General features: G+C 45.4%; 2 protein-coding genes and 1 long non-coding RNA gene across 3 annotated transcripts; all 3 read right to left on the bottom strand.

Moving 5' to 3' along the window:
* Positions 1-1,350: 1,350 nt before the first annotated feature.
* On the bottom strand, positions 1,351-5,887 carry FUT4 (fucosyltransferase 4). Its single transcript, XM_056329647.1, has one exon. It carries the CDS (start codon positions 5,802-5,804, stop codon positions 4,719-4,721), a length of 1,086 nt encoding a protein of 361 aa, XP_056185622.1. The 5' UTR covers positions 5,805-5,887; the 3' UTR covers positions 1,351-4,718.
* Positions 5,888-15,050: 9,163 nt separating this feature from the next.
* LOC130145207 (uncharacterized) lies at positions 15,051-21,294 on the bottom strand. Its single transcript, XR_008820406.1, has 3 exons — positions 21,037-21,294; positions 20,241-20,345; positions 15,051-15,527 (listed from the first exon to the last, which is right to left on the bottom strand). It is a non-coding gene; the product is annotated as an uncharacterized LOC130145207 (long non-coding RNA).
* Positions 21,295-23,614: 2,320 nt separating this feature from the next.
* On the bottom strand, positions 23,615-26,300 carry ANKRD49 (ankyrin repeat domain 49). Its single transcript, XM_056328156.1, has 3 exons — positions 26,168-26,300; positions 25,351-25,621; positions 23,615-24,576 (listed from the first exon to the last, which is right to left on the bottom strand). The coding sequence occupies exons 2-3, from the start codon at positions 25,606-25,608 to the stop codon at positions 24,118-24,120; spliced, it is 717 nt and encodes a 238-aa protein (XP_056184131.1). The 5' UTR covers positions 25,609-25,621; positions 26,168-26,300; the 3' UTR covers positions 23,615-24,117.
* Positions 26,301-26,332: the final 32 nt, after the last annotated feature.

Here is a 26,332-nt window from a genome sequence, read left to right as displayed (position 1 = left end):
TTAAAACGGGCTCATAGCTTCCTGAACACACTGAGCATCTTACCACTGGTGGTGTGAAATCCTTGCAGCTCTCAAAGCACTCCTGAAAAACAAGCTTTGTCTTATTCCTCTCAGATATTCTTTGGGGTGAGACTCTCAGGGACAGCCGCCACTGCGCTAAATTAGCTCAAGATCATAAAGCAAGACATCTGCAGAACGTAGAGCAGACATAGATACTCTGGCCTCAAGGACTGTTTAAACTGACCATATAGAAGAAAACAGAGAATTATACAGATCATAATTGTTAAACTGAGTTGGTTACAAGCAACACCTGAGTTATTAAAATAGTGACTATTTTATTGATTAGAAATAGGCTTTTATACTTGGATCCTTATTTATCTTTAGCTACATACCAGTTAAATCCATGTTAAGTCGTTGTGTTCTCATCAATGCATTTTAGATTGAGTCAGCTACATGCTCCCTACAAAGGACTGTTTACACTCTTAAAACAAATACCATTTTAGATGACTGTTGGATAGAGAGCTGTGCAAGTGAGTTTAATCAGATGTAACCCACTTCTTCAAAAGTCACCAAACAAGCTTGAACAAATGGTACCCAACATCTGGCAGAAAAGTATTTCCACCAGTTTCCTCAATCCAGAGTTCAACCACATCTGGAAAACCAGCAAACACACATTTCCCCTTTCAGGCACGAGTGAACAAGTAGTCAGTTTAAGCTCTACTTAAAAAAGTGAAATGTGATGGTGATAAAACATCAGTCTCCTGAGGCAGGGGAGGGGAGAGTAAGGACTGTAGCACTTACCCTGGCTGGGCAGAGAGTTTCAGAAATGCTAAAATTTCTCAATACTATGCACTAGGCAGTACTGAAGATGAGTAAAGTGAGAAGTAAGCGATCACCTGTGCTGCAATCGATGTTAACAAAAGCTTAAAGCTTTTTGAAAAAAGCTGCAGCTAAAAAGGTAACTGTAGCACTCTGCATCGAGCATCAAAATAACCACAATCTCAATTTCATTTTGAAATTTGAGGGGGAAGAAGAATCCAACCACATTCAAATTCTGTTGGTCAAGAGAAAGTTTGGTTTTGGTGTTGTTTGGAATGACATTTTTCCAGCAGACATCCAGCTTCAATAAATGCTCCTTTTGATATGGAAAATAACTCAGCACTGCCTCTCCTATAAAAATATTTTTCTCCTTGCACAACCAGGTTTCATTTCTAACCTCAGACAGTCTGACTACTTTGAGAACAATCAGCCACTTCTATTGATTAAACAAACATGAAAATAAATTAATTCTCTTTAAAAAACAGTTTTCTACAGCTTTCATAACATGGAAAACAAAATTAAAAAATAGGGTCATTTTGTGCTACTGCCTTTCTTTAATTTTATGGAGTGTCAATCTAAATAATTAATACATATACAAAGTTACTTCATTCTAGGAAGATCAAGAGACTTTACAGTATAAAATTCCCTGAGATACAATATGTAACTTAAAGGATCACATACTTCTCTATTCTGTTTACACCATAATCAAAAAGTAACGTTACTTCTTCTCCTTATAAAAACCAGAAGAAAATTATCTTCCACTTTTTCCCTCCACCCCAATATTTTAAGGCATGGAATAAAACACTTTTTCAAAGCATATTCAGAAAGACTCTTCTACTTAAAATAGAAAATAACTTTGCTTAATTTTTACAGATGGATTATATATGTCACCCGCAACATTTTGTGGAGTCTGGTACCTGATCTACAAACCAATTTGCTCAAGCAAATGTTTTATTCATCATTAAACTTCAGCTCTACAAAGTGAATTACAAAAAACAGTTCTTAGCCTACACTAGCTATTAGCCAGTGGAGTGGATGAGCCAAGAAGCAAAGCAGATTTACAGAGGTGCTGTATTACCAACTTCAGCAGCTGTAGACCAAGACTGAATTCCTTCCAAATCTAAAGGGAAAAGCGTGCAACGCGCATGTAAGAATGCTGAAACTAGAAAAGGCTGCTTTTCTCCCAACACAAGTACTCTGCAATAATTATTGCAAGATTGCAGTTTTCATTATACAACTCTCGAAAATACTCAATATGTAACTTACAAATATAGCACAATGTGATCATCTTATTCAAACATGATGGTTTAATTATTGCATAGCTCTTCTCTGAATTTTACAGAACACTAGTTCATCAAAGATTTCAACTGCTTTTCTTAGAGAGGCTGAAAAAAAAAGTATCAGCTGCCATCCGTGGAAATTCCCGTGCTCCCGTAGCCTGATCTTCTGCCTGTGGCATCACTAATACACAGAACTGTGTGTCTGGAAACTTTCAGAAAATGCTAAAAAATTTAGAAGGACTGAAAAAAATGCACTAGTTTTAGCAAGAGTGATAAAAAGTAGTACAATCTTAAATATTATTCCACCACTTTTAAGATCAGAGGTTTGTATACATTTACACGAACTGCAATAAAAACTGACCAGAAAAAAAGGCTAATTCAAAGCGAGACAGATTCTATCATCCTGACACTTAGCTATTAATGCTATACTTAAATTAGATTTGTAAGATTATCAAAACCAATTTTAAGGGAGTAGTAGCCACTGGTAGCGAAACAAGATAGGCATACCAAGAAGAACATGCTTTTGCTTTAAACAATCACTTAAGACCCGTTCAAGTGAAAATGCACCATTAGGGACCAGCCCTACTACACTCCACATTGCATTGACTGCCTTCTCTCCTTTCCTAACAAAATTTCTGCAGCAACTCTGGCACTAACAACAGAAAGGTTCCTGAAGTACTTTCAGCCATCCTTCCTTGCACAAAAACTGAAGTGAATAAACATAGGGGCCAGCAAGATCCGATCTGGTAAATCTGTGTGCATTATTAATGAACTTCTTTATTATTAGGTTTTTTTCCAACAACCCTTGGCTCTATGCTTACCTAATCATGGGGAACATAAAATTTAAAATAAATTACAGTAGGCTGCCAGCTCATAAATCTTAAAAGCAACTACCTGACAACCTGTACCGCTCAAGTCAAGTCTAATCCTCTTCTAATCTATATATGACTCACAAATGCCAATAAACTCAATAAACGGGAATAAACTGTTCTGACACCCACCTTTTATTTGTAACTGACTTTCCCTTTTCCCCACCTGTTCTGTGCCCATGATTTTACTTCAAGTGAAGCCTCTGGCTAACTCCATGGATTACCCAGCTCCTTAAATAGAAGCTGGATGAATCCCTTAATCATTTGTGCAGGACTCTTGTGGGTTATCATTTTTTGCCACCAAACCTTATAGTTGCAAAGGGCAGGGAGGGCTCAGCTTCCTGAGGCTGTGTAATCACGACTGAAGTTTCTTGTTGGATTTCACCAAGCAAGATCACACATAAACAAAAAGTAACTGTACGCTGACTATTAGGAAGACTCTAGCAGAATGGCAGTCTGAAAGGGAATAACTACCATAAATGTTCCCGGTAAGCACTAAGAGAAGGAATTTTAATCTTAGGAACCTATTTAACGACTGAAAAACTGAGCCGGAAACCCCCCCTCAAAGTCAAGGAAAAAGAATAGTAATTTTTTGCCCTTTTGATACTCTCTCCTCACACACACGATCTGTATTTTACCAGCAGATCTTGTTCTTAGATCTTACTAGCCTTTTTGGAAGTCAGTGATTTGGGACTTCAGTTTAGCTAGCGGGGGGTGGGTAATTACTGGTTTACAAACATCAAAGTGGCATTCTGAGTAGTCTGTCACCCAGCAGAATTTTTAAAAATGTGTGCCATAAACCAAAACCATCACTAAACAACAGGACTGTCTCATGATACTAAAGAATTAAGTTAGCCTCTCTGTATACATGTTCAATATAGTAATAAAAACTCTGTAGTTGTGAGCCTTTCCCTGCTTTTTCCTATACGGCAGTAATTTTGCGAAGAAAAACAAGCAGATTCCTGTAAACATTTTCTAATTCCTGAATGAAGGAGGGTGGCAATGTTCTAACTTCTTTTCTACAATCTATCTTTTCCCATACTTAAAAGTTCTTCATTTTTATACAGGATAAATGTGCCTATGGTTTTGGTAGGCAGTGGAAGTAATACTCTGCATCATCTGAGCAGTTTGTTCCACTTGGATCCACTCCCCTCCATACACTTTTTCCTAAATGGAATTATTATTTGGCTCAAAGCAAAAAAGGTGGCTGCTGCAATTTCAAACATCGCTAAAAAGTGCTACTGTATCATTACATTCTTACGTTCAACATTTGCGGCTCAGAATTTGTCTGCAAAGAGTTTTCACATGCATAAAAATCACTGTTAAAAATATTCACTTTCGTCTTCAGAGTACGGAAAGCCAGGGCTGATGATGTATCCCCTGTAAGCAGAAGAAAGTTTCGTGGTCCAGGAAGCTGTCATAGCCAACAAAATTGGTTTCAGCTGTACAGCTGAAGAACTTGGCATCGGCTTTTTGTTGAGCTGTGCACAACTGAAACCTTTACGGATCTGTTCAACCTCTGGAAATTTATCTTTGCTCTCGAAGAATCATCTTGCCAGATGTTTCTTTGTACTCTCCTTATTTTGCACTTTAAGGAAAACCATTCTTTTGTAGGCTTTTCACAGCTTCTTCACCCATACCTGCGCGCCTCACGGGCTGACAACAGCCTGCTGCGTCCCACCTCGGCCACCCACCCCTGCCAGCCCCATCCTTCCCCACGCAGCCCAGCCCAGCCTCACTGCCAGGAGCATCAGCTTTCAAACCAGCCAGCCAGATTTTGTACAGTCTTGATTTGGTTCCCGGCTGCCCTCACGGCCTCGCAAACCTTGCAGAAGTGCTCGTCCCAGAATGAGGTGACGTGTACCTCGTACTTCTTCCTCCAGGCAAAATACCTCCTGTAGTTGGTTTTGTTTTTATCGAGGAATTTCAGGTAGGTGGCCAGCAGCTGGGGGCTGGGGAAGTCGTCGACATGGATGAAGGAGTCGGGGGGGATGAAGCGCTCGTAGTTGGCCCTGTGGGGCCCCAGGACGATGGGCACAGTGCTGGCAGCGAAGGCATTTCTCCAAAGCTTCTCAGTGATGTAGTCGGTGTGCTGGGAGTTCTCAAAGGCCAGGTAGAACTTGTAGGCCGAGACGGTCTCCACCACGCCGCCCTCGGCCAGCGCCAGCCCCCACGCCCCGTACACGTCGATGGCCAGGTGCTCCTTCAGCTGGCGGTAGTAGCGCACCCGGGCGTGCTCCTCGTTCCAGTTGCTGATGACCCAGGCCACCAGCCGTGTCTTGCGGGGCAGCACGAAGGGCCGGGGCGCCGGCGGGGCGTACAGGTACCCGTAGGGCACAAAGATGTCCGAGTCCCGCCGGTAGGACATGGTCCAGTTGAAGAGGCCGGCCAGCCCCCGCAGGCCGGGCGAGTGCGAGGGCGACTCGAAGTTCATCCAGACCCAGAGCTGCCGCGGGGAGCGCGGCGGGGGCCCGCGGGGCAGCCCCTCGGCGCCGTGCAGCGCCAGGTCGCGGTGGTGGAACAGCACCGCCTGCGCCTCGCCCAGGCGGCTCCGGTCGGCGCTCAGGCGGCAGCCCGTGATGTTGTAGCGCCGCCGGCAGTCGGCCGTGCGCCGCGGGCGGCCGAAGGGCTCCCACCACAGCAGCACGGTCACCTCGCCGCCCGGCCGGCCTCCCGCCGCCGCCGCCGGCTCCGGCAGGCGGGCGTAGAGGGCCAGGGCGGCGGCGGCGCCCAGCAGCCCGGCCGCCAGCGCCCACCGCCGCCCGCGCAGCCGCCGGCGCCACCGCCGCGGGCAGGCGGGCCGGCCGGCGGGGCAGCGGCGCGGGGCCGACTCCATCCGCGCCGCCCGCTGCCGCCGCTCTGCCCTTCGCGGCCGCCGTGGGGCAGCCGCGGGGCCGGGGTCGGCCAGCGCATGCTGCGGCCGGGGCTGCGGCAGCCGCCGCCGCCTCTCCGCCCCCGGCCCCGGCGGCGGGGAGGTGCCGCGGCCGCCGCCCCTCCCGGCCGTGCCGGCCCGCCCCGGGGCACCGCCCTGCCGCGCCCCCGCCGGCCCGCGGCCGCTTGGCCAGCGGGGAGAGCCGCCCTGAGGCTGCCGGCCGCGCCGCGGGGCCTCGTCCGTCCGTCCCCGGGTGGCTGCCGCCGCGGGGCGTTGAGGGGCCGCGGGCAGCGTATGGGCAATGGCAGCCCGGGGCTCGCCCAGGGGGCCGCCAGCAGGTCCGGGCAACGCCAGCCCGCGCTCCCCGGGCCGCTCGGTTGGTCGTCCCCGACTCGGAGCTGCAGAGGGAACCCGTGTGCCTGCACTGGGGAAGCCCCCCCCCGGCTAGAGGCCAGACCCCAGGGAACAGAAGAAGGGTCGTGGGGATGGCTCGCATGGGGCAGCGGGGCATCCGCACCCTGCGGGCTGTGGCGGGCTGGCGCTCCTTCGGCTGGGCAGGGGAGGGAAAACGTAAAGAACGGCCCGTGGGTCGGGATGCGGATAGGGAGGGGTCGCTCAGCAATTGCCGTCACAGGCAAAATCGGCTCCGCCTGGGGAAATTAGTTTAATGTATTAACATTCAAATCACAGTAGGATAATGAGAAGTCAAAACCAAACCTTCAAACACCTTCCCCGCACTCCTCCCTTTTTCCCGAGCTCAATTCCACTTCACTCCCATATTGTCTCACTCCTCTCATCCCGAGCGGTGCAAAGGGGGCAGGAACGGGGCTGCGGTGAGCGCATCACCCGCTGTCTCTGCTGCTCCTTCCCCCTCGCCCTCTGCCCCTGCCCCGGTGCGGGGCCCTCCCACGGGAGACAGCCCTGCACGGGCTTCTGCAGCGCGGGGCCCTCCCGGGGCTGCGGCTCCTCACGGCCTGTCCCGGCGGGGCCCCCCGCGGGGCGCAGCCCCTCAGGCCCAGCCGGCTCCAGCCCCCCCGGGGGCACCGGCCCTGCCCGCAGCCCGGCCCCGGCCCGGGCTCCTCCCCGCGGGGCCACGGGCCCTGCCCGGAGCCGGCTCCAGCGCGGCCCCCGCGGGTCACAGCCCCCCGCGGGCACCCCCTGCCCCGGGCTGCGGGGGGGAGCTGCTCCCCCGCGGGCTCCGTGGGCTGAGGGGCACTGCCTGCCCCGCCGGGGGCTGCCCTGCCCTGCCCTGCCCTTCCCCGCGGGCTGCCGGGGAGCCTCTGCTGCGGCGCCCGGAGCCCCCCCGGCCTCCTCCGGCCCGGCCCGGCCCTGCCCCGGGGGGCTGCGGGGCTGCTGCTCGCCCCTCCCGGCCCCCCTCGCTGCCGCCGCTGTTCCCCCCCGCGGGGGTTTTTCCCCTTCTCAGCCCGCGGGGCTCGGCCTCGGCCAGCGGCGGGCCCGGCCTGGAGCCGGGGGGCAGCGGCTCTGCCGGCCGGGGGGAGCTGCCCGCAGCCCCCCGCAGCAGCCGGCCCCCGGCACCGACACCCGGCCGCGCAGACCCCCTACATGTGCGCAGGTGGGCGCGTGAGGCAAGGGACCACCGGCGGAGGACAGCCCTGCCACGAAGGCCGACCCAGCCTCACATCTCCCTACCCTGGGAGGCGCGGGCTGCCCCGCTGCTTCCTCTGAGCCCTTCTCGCTTTTTTCTCCCCGCCCACACCTGGAACAGTCAGAGGGTTTAAACTCCAGCAAAAGGGTTTTCCCACAGCAGCTGAACTATGGTTTATGTGCTGTATTCTGTGGCCTTGCGGGGAAGTACTTTGGAAGATGCAGAGGGTTTTCTTTTAAAACAGTTGCAATTTAGACAATGAAGTTGAGAGAAGCTTTGAATAAAGCAAAAAAAAAAAAAAAGTTACATCAGCCACAGTAGCTTTGAATTCCTGTCAAATTCAGTGTCAAGCACCTCTAAAAGGATCTACAATGTGGAAAACTAAAAGTAAAGAAATTAGAGGATTTTTTTTGTCCTTTTAAAACTTTCTTAGAAATACATACATTTACAATAAAATGTCACACCCATTTAAAAGCTACAGAACCCTGTGGTTGCCAGAAAATTACTTTTTCCAGCTCTGTGTGTGGAAAAGTGTATCAGATCAGCTCAAAACTTCCCCCCCCCCCCCCCGCCCCCGTCATTTGCTTCAGTGAACTGAGAGATCATTGATTCACACAGTTCAGAGACTGTTTGTACAGAACTGGAGAGTTTCCAGCTCTGACCTACGCATTTTCATATCCAACAGCCATAAATCCAAGGTCCTCTCACATGGATCTACTGAAGGCAGCGGAGTTACACCAGGCCTAAGTTCTCACTGACCATTTGGATTGTAGCATAGCTTTCACATACCACATAGACCAAGGCCTTGTCTCTATATTAGGAAAAAGAAGTGGTTCAAGCCTGTTTACTCCGCAAAATGAAGAACAGTTGTGTGTGACGTTGGTGTTAGGTTAGGAGCTAGGTAGTGTGCATCTATAAAGTTATTAATTGCACATAAAAGTGCTTGCAGATTTCCATTGTCCATGTTGTAAGCACTCATGAAATATAAGAAACACCAACAGTTGTGGTCATAGCCAGTATCTTGCTTCCCCTGCTCCAACATACAGCCTTGGTTGGAAGGGGTCTCTGGGAGTCACTAATCCACCCTCCCACTCAGAAGAGCATCACTGCCAGCACTGGCCAAGGTGGTGGCTGGACTAGCACCAGGATGTTGAAAATGTTCAAGGAGAGAGACTCCACATCACCTCTGGCAGCCTGTTCCAGTGCTATGTCACCCTCTCGGAGAAGAATTTTTTCTAATGTCCAACCCTGAACCTCCCAACCTGGAATTTCTGGTGGTTGTCCCTTGTTACATCCAAAGAGAGTGGCTCCATCATTTTCATAACTTACCTTCAGGTAGTTGCTGGCTCCCATTAAATGATCCCATCGCCTCCTCTTCACATGACTAAACAAGACCACCTCCCTTAACCTCTCCCCTTGTGTGCTGTAGGATCTCTCATCATCTTGGTAGCCTTCTGCTGAACCATGTTCTCAACATTCTTTTTGAACTGGGAGGCTGGGAACTGGAGACAGTATTCCAGGTGCTCCTTCACCAATGGGGGGGAATAATTACTTTCCTGTTTGCTGGACGTGCTTCTCATGTGGCCCAGCAAGTGACTTCCTTTATTTTTGAGGTGAGCTCACACTCAGCTTGATGTTCACGTAGCCCCCAGCTCCTTTCCAGCCCGGGTGTTTATCAGCCAGCCAGTTCCCAGCCTGTACCAGTGCATGGCAGTTTTCTGCTCTGTGTGTAGAACTTGCTTTTTGTCCTTGCTGAACTTCCCAAGATTTCTGTTGGCTTGCTCCAGGGCCTCTCTGTGTTGAAGTTGTACAAGCCAAGATCTTAACCCTGCTTTCTAATTTAGTACTGTCTGCAAAATAATGATAGACAATAGTAGCAAAAAAACTTTTTAGGGCAATAAACATAGCACCTGTCTTGACAGATAACACTGATTTTAGTCACAAAATGAGAATCTGGGAAAATTCTTCTACCACAGCAGAAAACTGCCAACAAACGTAGAAATACAATGCCAAGGGAGAGTGAAATCCTCTGAGGCCATGAGCTGTACCTAGAATCAATCCAGAGCTCATCCAATACAACAGACTACCTAAAATGAGCACAATCCCTAGCCTGCCTTAATTAAGCATTCAAAGGATTCACAGTGGTCTAAAAGCCCTTCTGTTAGTAATTTTGTTTACTTAGACATTTTTGCAAACAACGTAAGAGATTTGGGACCCATGAAAGTCAGTGGGAGAGCTCAATTGACTTCCTTGGAATTCTGATTCACTCAATATATTTGATCGTATCAGCTGCAATGGCAGTTCCTATTTTCCTTCGGGAACTTAAATTTCAGCATTGATATATGACTTTGGAGGAGCCCTTGTCTAGTCAAGTTTTCATTTCCATTGCTTGAAGATGTGGTGCTAAGCCATTCCAATTCCAAAGCCTAGCCAACTACATTGGTGATGCCAGGCCTGATCCTGCATATGGTAAACTCAACAAAAACGTTGGCTTTAATTCAGGGTTTATGAAATGTTTCAGAACAACTCAACATGGAAGCCTTTTCAAGGCAAGTAGTGACAAATCTGAAAATAAAATATATATGTTTTCCTTGTGAAGATTAATAGCAAGAGTTGGCTAGTTACTTTTGGGTTTTTGCAGTCTCGCAGTGAAACTTCAGTGTGACATTCAGCTGCACTGCAGTGACATCCATTTTAAGACTTGTCACATGGGAACAAATCTGCTGAATTATTTAGCATGAAATCAAAACAAGGCTCTCTATATTCATCAACACACTATCAGCTAAAGCTCTATGCTGCATATTGAAGAAAACTATTACTGAAATCCACAGTAAGTTGTGATGGTATATACCATGATGGAAATGCAGTATTGTAATGTTTCCTATCTGTCATCTTACAGCAAATAAGGATTAGATCCATTCAAAATGAGAGGAAAGTAGCCTGAAATGTTTCTATGAATAATACTGCCACTGTAAGTTAATTTTCGTGTTATACCCGCCTCTGTGGAGACTAAATACGTGAGACTAAAACATTTACATGTTGTGTATAGTCCACTAGTTCAGAAATCTAAACAGAATTTATATCTAGAGCATGAGAAAGCCTGTTTTTAAGGTATATTTTAGATTTTTTGCAAATTAAAGATCCAAATGTCTTGCTGTTGCTATCTGTCTTCAAATCCCTTGCAATGTGGGAGATAGCACAGAAATACATTTTAGTTAGATATCATAGTCACTACTGAAAATAATTATAGCTGTGCCTTCTTTGAAGAATCTAGCAGCCTTCTAGAAATTTTGGTGTAGCAAGCTTACAAGTCAGGTGCAATGTGCTGCTGTACAGTGAGTCACCTCACTGTCAGTACCACAGTTAGAAGCCCAGTGTCCTCAGACCTGCATGCTGGTGAGGAATTTCTCCTTTTTAATGTCTCATTTCTCTTCTAGAAAAGAAAAACCAGCCTGGCAGTAACCCACATCAGCTCCAGTTTGCCTCATTTCCACTGTAAGACACATGGCATGACCATGATGAGCTACTCTGCACTAGTAGGGTTTTGTCAAGCATTTTTGTTCACTCTGACTTGGGAAAAACTCCACAAACGTCACGGGGAAGTACAACATGATGATGTTCGAGTAGCGTTACCAGATGCCTGCAGATCTTCCAGAGGGAACACACTTGGTTTTGTCTGCTTCAGTGGTAAACCAGCCCAGCAGATAGCTCCATGGACTGAGGACCACACAGACTTCTTGGAGCTGTATACACAAATTGGGGAACTGTGGTTTAACTGCTCTGTAGAAACCACACTAAGCTCTAATGTTGCTGATAGGAATTTAAAATAAAAAGCTAGCTGCTAGTAATGAAGCTGTTGCAAAACAGAAAAATATTTTGCTGCTTTGAAGGTTAAATGTTTGCCATTTCTAACAGCAGTAAACATTTTTACCTACAGCTTCCCAGCTGAATTCCTCTTCTACTGTGACTCATTCTATTTTGTCACACTTGAGAAGTAGTTAAGCCTAGAAAAGTCTTTGAAGTTATTTGTCAACTTCTTGCAAACACAGTTTAAAAGCTACTGCAACACGTGGCTGTGTTTTCAGCCACAGCTATCGAGTCAGACATTCTGTTGACCAAGCAAACCTTGTGGAGTTTTTTATCCTAAGAAAATCTGATCATCTTCAAAGCATGGCAGCATGCTACCTGGTACCAAAATGACACTAAGAATGACTTTGAAATCTCTTCTTCGTAAGTAGTCCCCATGGTTTCAATGCAAGTTTTTGCCAATTAAGATCCTAAATCCTGTATGAAAAAGAGTGATAAAAGTTCTGTATAAATGGCACGCTGTATTTTAGTGTAATTTGATTACCTAGGGTTTCATATTCAGGATTATTATCTTTCTGCATGGAAGTTTAAAATTGTGAAATATGACTAGACATAAGCGATTCAGTTGAAAGGTGATGCCTGCCTCACTGGATGAACAGCTTCTGGACAGACAAGACCACATTATTGCACACACAGCAAATGTGATATTAAAATATTCTGCCTCGCTACAGTTCTGCTTGTGACTGTGAGCAGGGCTGGATTAAAACTATGTGACCTTGACACTTCCAGACCAAGGCACAGGCATGAACAAATGTGCTGTGGCACACTGTGGATGGAGGATCCCATCCCAGGACGCTCTTTGACCTTCCGTTGCAACATCTTTGTTGTTCACCAGGGTAGACCAGAGCCCAAATCAGAGCAGAAAACTTCCTACCAGAACCACATGATCCTCAGACACTTTGATGTGTGTGTGTACAGCAAGCCAGAATTTGGGTCTGTGGATATTTGTTAGCAGTTATCTTGACTTTCCATTTTCCTTGGGTTTTTTGAGCATTGGTCTCCCATCTTACGCAGCAGCAGTGGCAGGGGCAGTGCTGTGCAGTCAGCACCGATGCTCCCATTTTACCCAGTGAGCATTCCCCAGGCCAGAGGGCAAGGGTTTGTAATGGAGCTTTTCTTCAAGCATCTTTGAAGCTCAAGCAACAAGGTGACATTTCAGTCCAGGAGACAAGACTAGCTCTAGTTCGAAGTGAATCTCCTAAACCACATACAGTCTAGTTATGGGGCTCTCAATACTCATTGCTTTAAAAACTTGATCCCCTCCTATTGTGCCTCATTGCTTGATAATGTAGACGTGACCTTTGAAAGATGTCAGTGTTTGAACATTGCTATTAATACATGGAAGCAACGATAACATTTGTCTTTTAAAACAGTAGTGTTTAGTTTCAAAAAGAAATAATACCAAAAAAAACTAACGAGAAAAGGGTAGCTGGACAGTTAGTAAAAAAGTCACTGCAATAAGATGTGACCGCAGTTAATTTCAATTGTCTGACACCCCATTTAATGAAACATATATTATAAATATAATAGCAATATTAATAACATTACTATAATATTATGCAATGTTATTATATTTTTTAAATTGCTTTGTTTTATTCAAATGAAAGATGAGACACATAAAAAGGTCATGAACATAAATATACTGGATTAGCTAAAAATTACCCAAGCCTCATAATTTAAATAAAACATTCAGTAGAAAAGATCTAAAAGACATTTCTCCATTGTACAAGGCTGCACAAAAAGGAAGAGAGAGCAAAGGAGCAAGAGATTCACAAATCTGCCTTTGTTGCAGCAAAACTGAGCTAATGCAGGAATCCAGGATAGACCCAGAAAGTCTTTTCATCTGGAAAATTTTAAAACAAGATCATGAAAAAAACACTACTAAGAATGAGAAAGCAGGGGGAGGGGAGTAGAATAAAAATGAAACAAGGAGCAGTAGTGAGATGTAACAAGCTTAATCAAAGGCCTCTATCTGAAAGCCCAGTGATTCTCAAACAGTATTGTGTGGTTCATCATCAAATTTGCATCTAAAAAGGGAGAATAAGGTTTTCAAAAGCAGCTAGTCCTCTCGTGCCTCAGGTGCCATTTCCAGTGCCAATATTTTTTTTTCTTTTAGAAGTGAAAATGCTGAAAAGAGTTGGCTTGGAGCCAGCGAAGGGTGGGGTGTTCTTTTTCCCTTCTCACTGGTACAAAAAGAAAGCCAAACTTTTAGTGTCAGAGAAGGGTTCCTGACAACCTAAACCACAAGCATCCCATTTCATTCACAGATAACTGTAAAAACAGCAAAAGAAAACAAAGTCTAGCTTCACAAAGCCTTCACTGAGACTTCATTTTTAACAGCATTCAGTGTAGTTTAAACACTTTCCTAGGATCCGAGAGCCCCAGGAACTCCCATCTCCACCTCTTAGGATCACACCTTAGAAAAGATGTGAACTATCATCTGAGGTATAAATGGGAATAAGGAGATCTTAAATTATCCATCAGTCCCAGTTCATTGTTCTCACTGCACAATACAATTAATTCCCTCCTTTAAAAAGCCGGTAACATTTATCCCACAAACATGCTGCAGGGATGTCTGGAAAGAATTCTGGCAGTGAAAACTGCAGGGTAAGCACTAAGTATTATTAATCTGGAAAATAATGTCCTACAATTATTCTAGAAATACACCAAAGTCTGATCATTACGTTAGATTGTTAAACACGAAGACAGGAACTATCATGTCTGCTAACCTGGTCCACCACCTCCTCACCTGACTGCGGGTTGTCATCTCCCTCCCCTTCCACTCCTACTTATAGTTCTCCTCCCTGGGTTGGCCAGGCAAATGATCACTACTGTGTATTTCTTATGTTATCACAATGCTTAGGAAACAATCAGGGATCCTTCTACGTATGGTACAAACACAGTTTTTGTACCACCTGTTGAGGTGAATCTCATCTCTTCATAGCAGTTCTTAGTGCTCAAAGAGCGGACATCCCATAGTCACAAAAGCCAACTCCCCATTTTCAGCACCAGCTGAGCAAACAATAGTTACAGGATCCATGCCTTCCTCCAGCCCTACCCCCTCACCAGTAGGACTGAGGAGAAGCCACCTGGGCACCCGTGTCTTTGACTCGCCTTACAGCGATGTAGTCATGCTTGATAGGCTCCGTGCCTGCCCTGGCAGTATTGTTGGTGACCATGTGGAAAGAGGTGGAAAGAGCAGTAGGGAGTAAAAGTCCCAGTAAAAGGCCCAGACAAGACTCAGCACGCTCTCCATGTTGTCCCAGATCTCAGCCTCCCAACAAACCTTTCCAGACAGCACGTTGGGGAAGCAAATGGGAGCTTCCATCTCCCACAGCAGGGAGTCTCCAGCTATTCTCACTTTTCACTTCCCCCTGCATGGTTCAGGCTCAGCGAGCTCAGATGCTTTGCTGGAGAGAGCTTGCAGCCTCTCATCTGCTACCAGAGCACTGGAGCTGTGCTGCAGCTGCAAATGTCACTCCTGTCTCTGGTACCTCTTCCAACCACCAATGACCTTGGAAAGCTATCTTTTGTTCTGGTTATATACAGCACCTAGGAAAAAAATGTGGATCCTTCTAAGTGGTATGATAATACAAAACAAAGTAACGATCACTTGGTATTACCTCACTGTAATAATGGTTAAGGGTGAGAGTTAAATGACAGGTTCCGTTTCAGGTTCCATGCTGCCTCTGTGGTTCTTAGTAACTCTAACATATGTAGAGACATACAGAGAGAGGTTTATTTATGTTAAACTTTTATTAAATCAGGCTAGATATCAAACCACAAACTCCTGGCTTCTGAACTGCTCAGTTCAATGAAAGGACTCAGCCTAAGGCACTTAAAGGCATCTCTTCAATTACATTACAATCTTCTGCCAGAACTTAGAATCACTTTGCAACAAAGAAGCCTATGAAAATGTCAAGTTTCACAGTAGTACATTTTTGTCAGCAAGAACATTTTGTAATCTTTGGATTATGACATCTTCATCACTGGCTGAAATATGGATCAGAGTTGGCTACTACAACATCAGATTAAAAAGTGGCATGAGGATATGAATAAAACAACAAACGAAGAAATAGCTCCCTATCCAAACAGAACTTCCTTCAAAATTTTAGAATTACAGATCTGCTTTTCCAAAGGCAGCCAGTCATTTTTGTGTTTGATTTGACACATCACAACAGGCTCAGGTCTTCACAGCACTGAAGTTCAGCAATCTGTAGAAAAACAAGATCCGCTCTAAGGACGGATGAGATAGCACACAGTGAGCCCCCCAAATCACTAATCACTTCTAGGGGAAGACAGTAAAAGGGAGAAGCAAAATCAAATGCATTAACTTATGCATGGATTTTTTTCCCCTCTCTCTTCTATTTATTTCTTCTACATGTTTTCCCTTCATTTCTTACAGTTTCTATCTCTGCATTGCTGAACTGTGTTCTCCTCTCTCTCCTCTCTCCAGTTCCCTTCAGGAATTTCCAACCTTCTGTTCTGTATCTCTCTCCTTTCATTCTCCTTGTCTGTGCTGCTTCTTTTCCTTTTGCTGATGCCTTTCCTTCTGGCACTAAACACAGTAGGCTCATCTCCTCTCTAGAAACACCTCTTCTTTTGGGCCCATTTCCACAGCCTGTACCTTCTCCATCTCCCAGTTAGTATATTACCACCTCATTTCCTCCCCAGATCCTTACACCGAGGCAGGTGTGTGAATGGAAACTGTTTGGTGAGTAGAGAAGCTGAAGCCAGATTGCTCTCAGTTTTTCTCCTGTCTTGTATCTTTTCTGTCACCCCTTCTCTCATGATACCTGGCTGTTCTGTTGGAAAACAGGCAGTATATATAGCTAGTAAGGAGAGCACCACTTGTCTCTAGCAGCAGTCCCTGGGAATGAAGGTGTATCTAAATTCCCAAAGGAAAACCAATAGAGCCTATAAATTTTAGCACCTAAATAAATTTGAATAAACTGCTTTGTTTTACAGCTGTTCTTTCCTCACAGATCTTAATAGGAAATGGAGGAGATCAGGATCTTTGAATACTCCGTGTGCTTTCACTAGCAGCCTCAGGTATGTGAGTTTTAAAATAATATTTAAAAAAAAAAATATTATTTTTTTAAATTTATGTAGCAAAACTCTGAGGCATTCTTTGGCTGTATTTTCTATGGTGTGGCTAAAATTTTCTTGGTTTAAGTACATAGTGACTGCAGTTAGTACTTGCACAGATTAGGCCTGCTCTATAACCAAAATATTCCTACAAGTAGTAACTCTAGAGTACAGGCAGCATGGCAGAAGGCTGTACTCATTAAATGCTACTTATACTAGCAATCACTTAATTGATACTGCTGTTGTAACTAAGATGCTGATATCTCTAAAGCTTACAAGATTAAGTTAGGAAGAAAGAGGCGCTAGTCATGCAGCTAGCTGTATTTTTAAACCAACAGCTCCTGAGAATGAGTTAAGGAGCTTCATTTAATAGCAAAATATGCCGAGTTCATATATCGCGCAACTAACAACCATCCTCTTCCAAAACTAATGGGCTCTGTTTCCTTAGGGTTGGAAGCTTTCACCTTCCACTACAAAGTTTATACATTTCACGGAAAGAAAGTGAGCACATTGAGAAGACTATGCTAAAAATCTACCAGCTCCTAAGGAACAGGTCTGCTCCACAAAAGCCATACTCCACAGAAGTGGACCACACTCCAAAAGCTGAAATGATACCTAGATATGTATCTTTTCAGGAGGTCTGTTGGAGGAGGCTTTTCCAAACATTTTAATTTGTTAAGGTTGGATGTTAAGAAAGGCCAGTAAGGTTCATTATGTACATGAAACCAACACTCACCACCTATCAGTAGGAAACAAGTGATTATTCCACACATTTACAAAAGGTTTCCGAAAATGAAATCAGGTGACCCAACACAGCAGTCCTAAACAGGTTTCTTATGCAAAGATTTCAAATCTGCTGGCTACTTACTAAAGGAAGAAGTAGGTTAACTCTGCAGAAAAATGCCCAGAAGCAATTACCGTAAGACCATATAGGTAATCTGCAATCCTACAAGATGTCTATGAATTATAAAATAATAATACCCTGTAACTTTAAAATGAGGTGTTTTAGTAAGTTTCTTATTATTGACTCTTACTTTTCATTCCTGCATGCCTTGAGTAGAACTGAGGCTGTAAAAGTAAACTGTTTCTGTTCTGTGACACTGGTTTCAGGCTTCCAATGGCAAAATTCTTTTTCACACTGCAAATCCCGTCCAGAGCCACTGTTTGTCAAAATAATATCATTACAACTGATTATTTCAACTTGTTCTAGAATTAATGCAACTTTTAAAAAGACAGTCCCTTTGGTCTATACAGTAATTAGAAGTAGTTAAGCAGAACACTATAATCTTCCTCCATAGTTAATGATATTGACATCTTCACAGAGCAATTCAGATTGCTGAGGGTATACGATGCTCTCTACTGTCTGTAGAACAGCTCAGGACTGCTGGGCTCCTAACTGAAGCAGGATGCAGCTGATTTATAACATATAAGAAACAGCAGTAATACCATCAGCGCATCCAGCATAATTTACTGGTCATACTGAAATACCAAATGCCTTCATAAAAAGACAGCAGAACAACACCCCTGTGCCCACCCCACCCCCAAAAAAACCCCCAAACCAAAAACACACAACAAAAAACCCAAACAAAACCAATGCCAGCAAAACAAAACAGCTAATTTATTTGGTGGAAAGGTTATAATTTACTAACCATCAATATATGTAAAAGAAGAAACTTAGTAATAATCTGTGTAAATCAGTAACCATCCCATCTGACAACCGTCGTTTATCAGAGCCCAGGCCACTTGGGGAGTATCTCTAATTTTCCAGATGCATACAGATGAAAAAGGAACTGGGTACTTGCTGAATAATCTGTACACCAGCATCTGTTTGACCTTATTATACATAGCATTGTTATTCTATGCATATAACATTATGCCATACATACCATTTCAGACTGAAATGTTCCAGACAATTTTGATCCATTGGCAGATGGATACAGTGAAATACAGTTGCGTTCAGCTCCTAGTAACTTTAGACTCATGAGCCAACTGAGCAGACCAAAGTTAACATCTGCAATTCAGCTACTAATCCAGAAGCCCTTTACAGTCAATGGGAAAAGAACAGGCACTTTTAGAGCATGACACATGCAATGACAGGTATCTAGGGCAAGTCAGAAGAACTGTCTTTTCAAAGTGCCTTTTTCTCTCCATTTACTATAAAGAGAGCCTACATAAGTCATTCATTTGCAGGTGTGCTGTAATTGCCTAAGGAGCTTAATCACACTAATGGAGTTGCAGGTTCAAATGGTCTTTACATCCAATAGGATACTGATTATATCACCTAACTTATGTACATTTTTGCCTGTGGATCTAGCTGTTTTAAATTACCGTTGAATGAGTTTAGACTTGGGTCTTAATCCTACATAAGAGAAACCAGACTTTTTTCAAAATGTTCCAAATTTTGAAACAAAGGCAAAAATGCCCTTACTACATGTGTGGAGGATGTAATAATTAGGAGATATAGCGGTGGACTTATTCCAACAAAATGCAGCTTAATATCATCAAGGAATAGCTTTACTCTATGGAAGAGAATGTGGCATTAAAGAATGAGGACTGTGTATTGTGAAGCAAAAGCATCATGGATTTAGCAGCAACAGTTGACAAATAGTTCAAGGTCCTAGTGCTGGCAGCTCTAAAATTAGATGATTCTCTCTCTCTACAGGCTACCAGTGATACAAATACTGAAATTCCATGATCAGATTTGGTATTCACATTTTAAAAGAGGAGGCAAAACAACTGGTCAGAGTACATAAAGAGCCAAAATAAAATTTATGTATACCTTCCCTGGAAGAAAATCCTGGATACATATTACATATCCAAGAAAAGCAAGGAGCTGAACCATACAAACCCAAATTATTAATCAGGCTTTTTTTTTTTTTTTTTTTTTTTTTAAATACACTAACCACTAGAACAAACTAATGAGGGAAGCTGTGGAATAAACAGCTTTACTTAGTGGAATCTACAGAGAAGCGGCTAATAATATGCAACGGCTTGGCTGATAAAGGCAATAAGACCATATAGACAACCAGATGACTGATCCTTAAACACTATAAACTTCTGAAAATTGATTTTCTACAATAAGATTAATATATCTTATGGCTGCAGGAGGTCACCAGCGTGATTTAAGTTTTGTCTTGCATAGGCTACGTGGCTTCAGGTCATTCCTGCACCAAGACGAGCCAGTATTTAAACTGTGTATTGCAAATGCTGAATCTAAGTGACCTTTATTAAATTGTTCCAGCATTAAGTTATCTTTCTGTTAAAAACTGCTAATTATTTCTTCTCTGATCTTACCTTGGTTTTACCTCTGGTTCTCAGAATAGAGTGAACACCTTGTTCCCTCTAAGACTTCCATGTCCTCATTTGCCTACTGTAACCAAGTCTTTCCATAACCTTTAAGCTGCCTAAACAGACTGATTTTCTAAGTGCTTTCACTATTTTCCTGTCTTTCATTTACATTTGTCATTCTTACCTCAACCCTTTCTTTTCAACGCCAACTTCAGTTTCAAACAGCAGAAGGGAACAAAGTATTCTAATAACTACAGCACTTCTTTCAGAGAAAAAGGTCGCAGAACCTCCCTACTGCTTGACATTTGTTACTGTTTTATTAAACTGACAGATCATACAGAATTATCCATGTTCTCTATGGTGCTGTAATTTTAGACTGAAAAAAAAAGTGAGAAAGACTATATGTAATTCTTCCATTTCTATATGTTCCCCAGGCTACTACAAAATGTGTTAGGCTGGTTTTTAAAGTAACAATTTGCCACAACTCTTCAAAACAATTTATATTTCATTTCCCTGGCAAACACTTCCCATTTGCTACTAAGGAGGATTACCTGCAGCTGGATGTTTAGTATGGCATGCTTCTTTCCAGAAATAAAGATCTTCTTCAATTACTTCTTTAACTCTCCTAGGTGGCTCAACATACGCAATTTTTTCCCCTGTTAGTAAAGATAAATTACAAAAGAACCAGTTATTTCAAAATCCCCTGAACGTTAACGTTGCTTTGCCAAATCTAACATAATTTCACGCTGCTCTACTTCTGTCTTTAACACGCTTCAAGTCAAATAATTTATAAATGCACGGTACCATTCAGTCAGGCCCTGCTCCCCCGTATCGAGTGATTCCTCTTGACGACAGCATGGTGAGGGAGCGAGGGCATCAGCCAGGCCCAGCTCCCCGCTATGAGAGCGTGGGGAGGGAGCGAGGGCATGAGCCGGGCCCAGCTCCCCCCTATCTCACGACGGGAGCACGGTGAGGAGCCGAGGGGACGAGCTGGGCCGCCACACAAGAGCCAGAGCCACCCCTGGGCACCCGGGGTGCTGTGCCTCAGCGGGCCAACGACCCCTGGCAGGGCCGCGGCCACGCACGGAGGCCTCCGAGGAGGTGCCCTCGCTGAGGGTACTCTCCAAGGAGCTGAGGAGGCCCGAGGGGCCCCCGCGGCGGCGGGGCAGCCACCACCTGCCCGGGCACTGCCCGTGCTCCTGCCAGGGGAGACATGCGACCGCCGCGCAAAGCCCGATCCCCCGGGGGGACACGCCGGCGCGGGGAACGGAGGACGCAGCGCGGGGGTGGGGGGGTACGGAGAGTGAGGTGGGCCCCACCGCCGGGCCGGGGCACCGCCGCGCTCACAGGGCTGCCCGCCTCCGGCCGCCACCGGCTGCTCCTCTCTCGCCGCCCTCATGGCTGCCGCCGACGCCCGGGCAGGTAGGAGGCGGGCGGGTCGCTGCCAGGGGAGCGGGGGCGGGGCGGCTCTGCCCCGCTGGCGGCGGGAGGCAGCGCGGCGGCGGCCTGCGCCCAGGCCCCGAGCCGGACGGGGCCGCCCCGCCCCCTCGTACCGAGGCGGGCGGGCTGGGGCCGCCGCTCCCGGGCACAGCGGGGGGGCTTTACCCCTTCCACCCGGCAGGGTTAACGGCAGCGGCCTCCGAGGCGGGGGGCGGCCGGTCGCCATCCCCGGGGGACAGTGGGCCACGGCCACCTCACGCCCGCTTGGGTCACAGGGTGGGTGAGGGCTCCAGGTATCATCGGGAGCTCCTCGTTTGTGTCAGTGTCACTGCACTCAGAAACCGGCACAAACATCAAAAACGTTTTATACCCCTGTGGGGTGTCACTACTGGCCTGCCTGGAGAAAGGACGCCTCGTCGCCCCCCCCCGGAGGCGGCAGCAGACTAACAGAAATAAAGACAAAAGAGCCCGGTTTAACTGGATGGATCATGTAGATCTAATACTCAGAAGTACTAGCTTGGTTTTAATAACACTTCATAAAAGGAGGCATATTGAGGTGCTGTTCATAGGACTGAAGTGGACTTGACTCCCCTTGTTTTGCCACTGTTAAAAGTTTTGAGAAAGAACTGCGGCTGGCCAAAAAAAAAAAAAAGCAGAGAATGCTGCCGACAGGTGCACAGGGAAGCTGTCCTGCTCCCCTGGCTGCAGGCTGTGCCCCGCAGTAGCTTCCTTTAAATCAAGACTTCGCATATGGTAGTGAGACTTTATACAATACAAACCAAGTTTAGTTACACAAATGCATGACGTAACCCATTTCTGTATTTTTTCTTGATGCACTTCAAGGTGTATTCATCTTCCACAGGTGTCCCGAAACCAAACTTTCGAAATAGTAAGCATTAAAAATCATCTTGTACCATTCATAGGTCAGAGGCAGTTCTCTGTTTTGTAACAGAAGCCCTGAACCGGACCTCTAAAAAGTGCCCTCTACAGTTGCTTGATCAGAGCACCAAACGTGGGCCAACATACCCCAAGCCTGCTGCTGCTGTTGCAAATATACTTCAGCTCTGTTGGTAGTGTCTGGAAGGAGCTTGGGATCACTAAGGTGTCTGCATGGGGCAACAAAGTGTTTTGTTACAGCCCTCGTATGGAGTTACAGTACTTCAGGTCTTATTCAGTTGATTAACAGGGAGAAGCAAGTTTCTCCCCTCTGAATTACAGATGGCATGAAGCTCAAAACCATGCCGCATGCCATTACCATGGGAAACCTTTAGTATGCTAATTCCCACGCAATACAGATCATCTACTGGGCTGACAGCACTGCTGAAGTTCTACCACTATCCTTCTAAACCACTATTGATGAAAAAATATCTACCTGCTCAGAGTAATTGTTTTGAGATGTACTGTAATGATACTTAAAAACCCTCACCTGTTAGTTACTTGCATTTAGTAGTTGTTTTTGGCAAAAAATTTACACTTGAACTGAGGCAGTAGAAAGAAAAAAAAAGACAGGAAGTACATATTTTACTGGACCTTTCACAAATAGCTGAATAATCCAGAGATGCTGATTCTCCAAAAGAAGTTGAAAGATTGAGAGATGCAGACTAGTACAGATGATGTGAACAGTAACACAGGTAAATTAAACTCTCACACCAATTCTAAAAATCATAGAATTTTCCACTTGCTAGCAGAAAGGCTGAACTGACAAGCAGAAGCAGCAAAATATGTCTCTTGTGAAAATTTATAGCATTAATTAACATTTTTCTGCTAAACTAAACCAAACAGTACTTGGTGCTAAGAGCTGCCTAGTGTGCTTCAGGTTAAGGGCCCCAAGTCTTCACTGCAAACCAGTGAGATTCTAGCTGGCATGATTGCAGAGAAGCTGCACTCAAGTGTGTGCTGAAGGCCTCAAAATCTTAAGAAACAAACCAACAAACCCACCCCCACCACCTTAAGTTTGGTTAAATGATGGCAGCCACATTCAGAAGTCCAGCTCAGATGTGAATGCCTGGGATTAGTAACACAGGCTATTGCAAATTAAAAAGGCATCAAATAAGCAAATAAAAGAATGGACTGGAAATTAAGGAATTTTGAGGGAAAATACCAGTAAAGTTTTTAAACTATGCTGAATATTTGAGCTGGAATGAGGGATTCTCTTTGGGGATTCAGAAGTGGAACACTGCCAAGTGCATCCTGCACTAAATTAGCTGTAACTACATCAGACACAACGTTATGTTGGCTGTTTATCCTCACACAGCTGAGGTTCATTTGTTCTAATGCCCTATCCATGACATTAAAACTTTACTCCTCAACTTAATTTACAAGCAAAAATTAAACAGGATCTTCACAGAAAGTAATTTGCTTGAAAGTACCAGAAAAAAACCTCACCAAAACTACTTTATCTTCCTATGAATAACACTTCTGATTTATGAACAAGCAATTGCATTAATAATTGAGCTTTCAGTTAAAAATATGACAACAAAAATACTTAGGGCTAAATATTTTATTTTATAATATTCCTTACATGAGAATCACTAAACATTTTGTGTATCACTCTAATAAGTTACATTCATTCTGAGCTTTCATGCAGCTTTAAAAAAGTTAAAATTTCTCAAAAAATAATTTTCAAGTGGGCTGTAATAAACTGCATAACCAAGCCAGAATTCTTTCACATCAAGTAAATATTCCAGTTTTCCCTCCTGCTTTGACAGTACAGGGCAATTACAAAGGCCCCTCGGAAGCTGCACTAACAAAATGGAAACTCACTGAAATTACTGACACTTTCTGAACACCTCGAATAACAGCAGTAACGCTTCTAAGTATGTGTGAGGCCACGGAGCAGAGTTGCAAGAAGTGACATTTTGCCTGAGGAGAATACTAAAGTATTATAAAAGAAAAACCTTGTTGCCAAGGGACAGACCACCACTGATAAGCATGCAGAACACAAACAGGAGGCAGCAAACCTCACATTCACAAGCTTAACCACAGCTTTTAAGGGGACACAGCATTTATGCAGTCTTCTACGATTTCAAAAAGATAGTGATATACGTCAGTCCTCCTAGCAATGTCAAGGGCAGTTTCATCCAAGTTGTTTTTCAGATCTGGTTTCACATAGCGATTCATCAGCAAGAGTTCAAGGGTTTCTCTACTGTTTTTGTTTCCTGCAGCAATATGCAATGGTGTCAGCAAACCATTTGTCTGCGCGTTGATGTCTGCACCCTGCTGAAGTAAGAACGCAGCCACTTTTGTGTTGTTCCACTTACAGGCGCTGTGCAGAGGTGTCCAGCCATCCACCGTCTGCGCATGAACGTCTGCCCCTTGGGCAACCAATTCATGTGCAACATCCAAGTGCCCACTGTAGGCAGCTCGATGCAGAGGAGTGTACTGATCTTCATCACGAGCATTCACTGGAGCCAGTTTTTCAGAAAGGAGCCTCCTCACTGTACTCAGCTATTTAAAGGAAACGGGCAATTCAAAATAAGACTCTACAAACAAGATGTATGGCTTTTACTGTTCTGAAATTTTGTGGGAAAGCAATTTCTGTCAGTCTCAAAAAGGCTTAAGTGCAACAAATAATTTTAAAACGAAACCATTTATTCTTACATTGGTGGGGGTTTTTTTGTTTTGTTTTTAAAGAGCTACAAAATGAACATTAGTTACAGTGCCTTTGGAGTACCTTTTTACCTTACACCTTCTCTCCATTCACTGTGAACACATAAATACCTCCACAGAACCGTAGGTGGAGCTTGTGTGTGTAAGAAAGGTAATTAATGAAAATAAATGTACACGAGGGTGTAATAAGCTAGGTAACAAGTATCTTGATCATCTCTCCCTCACACCAAAAAATAAAAAGCCCCCCCCAACAGGGAAACATTCACCCATTACCTGCACATCGAGCTTTTGAAAAAAAGATTTCAGACACACCCTCTCCACCCCAGTTAAAAGGCTTACTTGCCATGAAGGAGGAGCCTGGCATGCTTTTAGTTCATAGAAGTTTAAGAAGAGTGCTGTTACTGTAACTTTGAACTACAATTCAAAGCTTTTGTTCTGAAAGCTAATGGATCTAGAGATAGTTTTTTGGGGTGAACTGTTTTACATACAGTGGCTTGCAAAACCAGATCAAAATAGTGTGTAGGTAAATTTTTGTTTGTGGATGGAACTGTAGATATTTGCTCAAAATAACATTCTTGTCGTTGATACAAAGGAACAGAATAAATGCCTTACCCGATTATTTTCAGCTGCCCAGAGCAGCAATTTCTCTGGATTTTTTTCCATTTTTTTTTCTTGCATTTCGTACCATTCCTCACTTCTTTCCTGTTCATCATCGTCATCGTCAGACTGTCCTGACCAACAGCTCTGAGTTCCTACAGGAATCAAATGCCTGTGTGTCTCCAGCAGTTCAAGTTGGTTAAAATTCTCTGTAAAGTCCTCAAACTGCTCGCTGTCATCATCATCTTCATCGATTTGTTTGTCTTTACTCATTTTCAATCAGCATCTGTAAGCAGCAGATATACAACGATATCTGTAATAACTTTTACTGTTTCCTGTGCAACTAATTGTCCATAAAAACATCTGACGAATGACGCAGACGCCAGCAACACCACGAACAGCAAAACTCAGGAGCGAACTCCATGTTGCGCCACTAAATGAGGCTTCGCCAGCTCTGCCGGTATCCCCAGGTCACACGGTGTTAGCCCCATCCCCCGAAGCAGCACCGCCTTCAGACGGCGTTTCGTGGGGCGCACGGGGAGCACTGCGCCCCGTATAAACAAAAGATTAGGGAGAAACGACGGGACTCCAGAGCAGCGCCCCAGCCCCGCCACGCGCTGCCCGCCGCCCCCCTCTCCCCGAGCGCCCCGAGCGAGGGCCGGGCGGGCCAAGCCCGGTAGCACCGGCCCTGCTCCCCTCCGCGGCGGCTGCACCACCCCGCCAGGGCCTCAACGCCCGCCCCCGAGGCCGAGCCCCGCACCCCCCGCTGCCCCAGCGCTCGCCGCCCGCCCGGCCCGGCCCCACTGGGCCGCGCTCGCCCCGCGTACCGCACCTGCCGCCTCCGCCACCGGGACGCGCCGGGGGGGTGGGCCTCCCGCCGGGGCGGGGCCTCCCCAAGAACACCCCGCCCACCGCCCGCGGCGTTTTTCCGGCCCGCGCGCCGCTAGCGGACGTGACGCCAGCGGTTGCCGGGGCTGGCTGACCAACCACGGCGGCC

The sequence above is a fragment of the Falco biarmicus genome, chromosome 2 (assembly GCF_023638135.1).
Source record: "Falco biarmicus isolate bFalBia1 chromosome 2, bFalBia1.pri, whole genome shotgun sequence".
In the NCBI taxonomy this organism is placed as follows: domain Eukaryota; kingdom Metazoa; phylum Chordata; class Aves; order Falconiformes; family Falconidae; genus Falco; species Falco biarmicus.
Note: the sequence above shows the minus strand (reverse complement) of the source record. Positions and strands in the feature narration are given on the sequence as shown.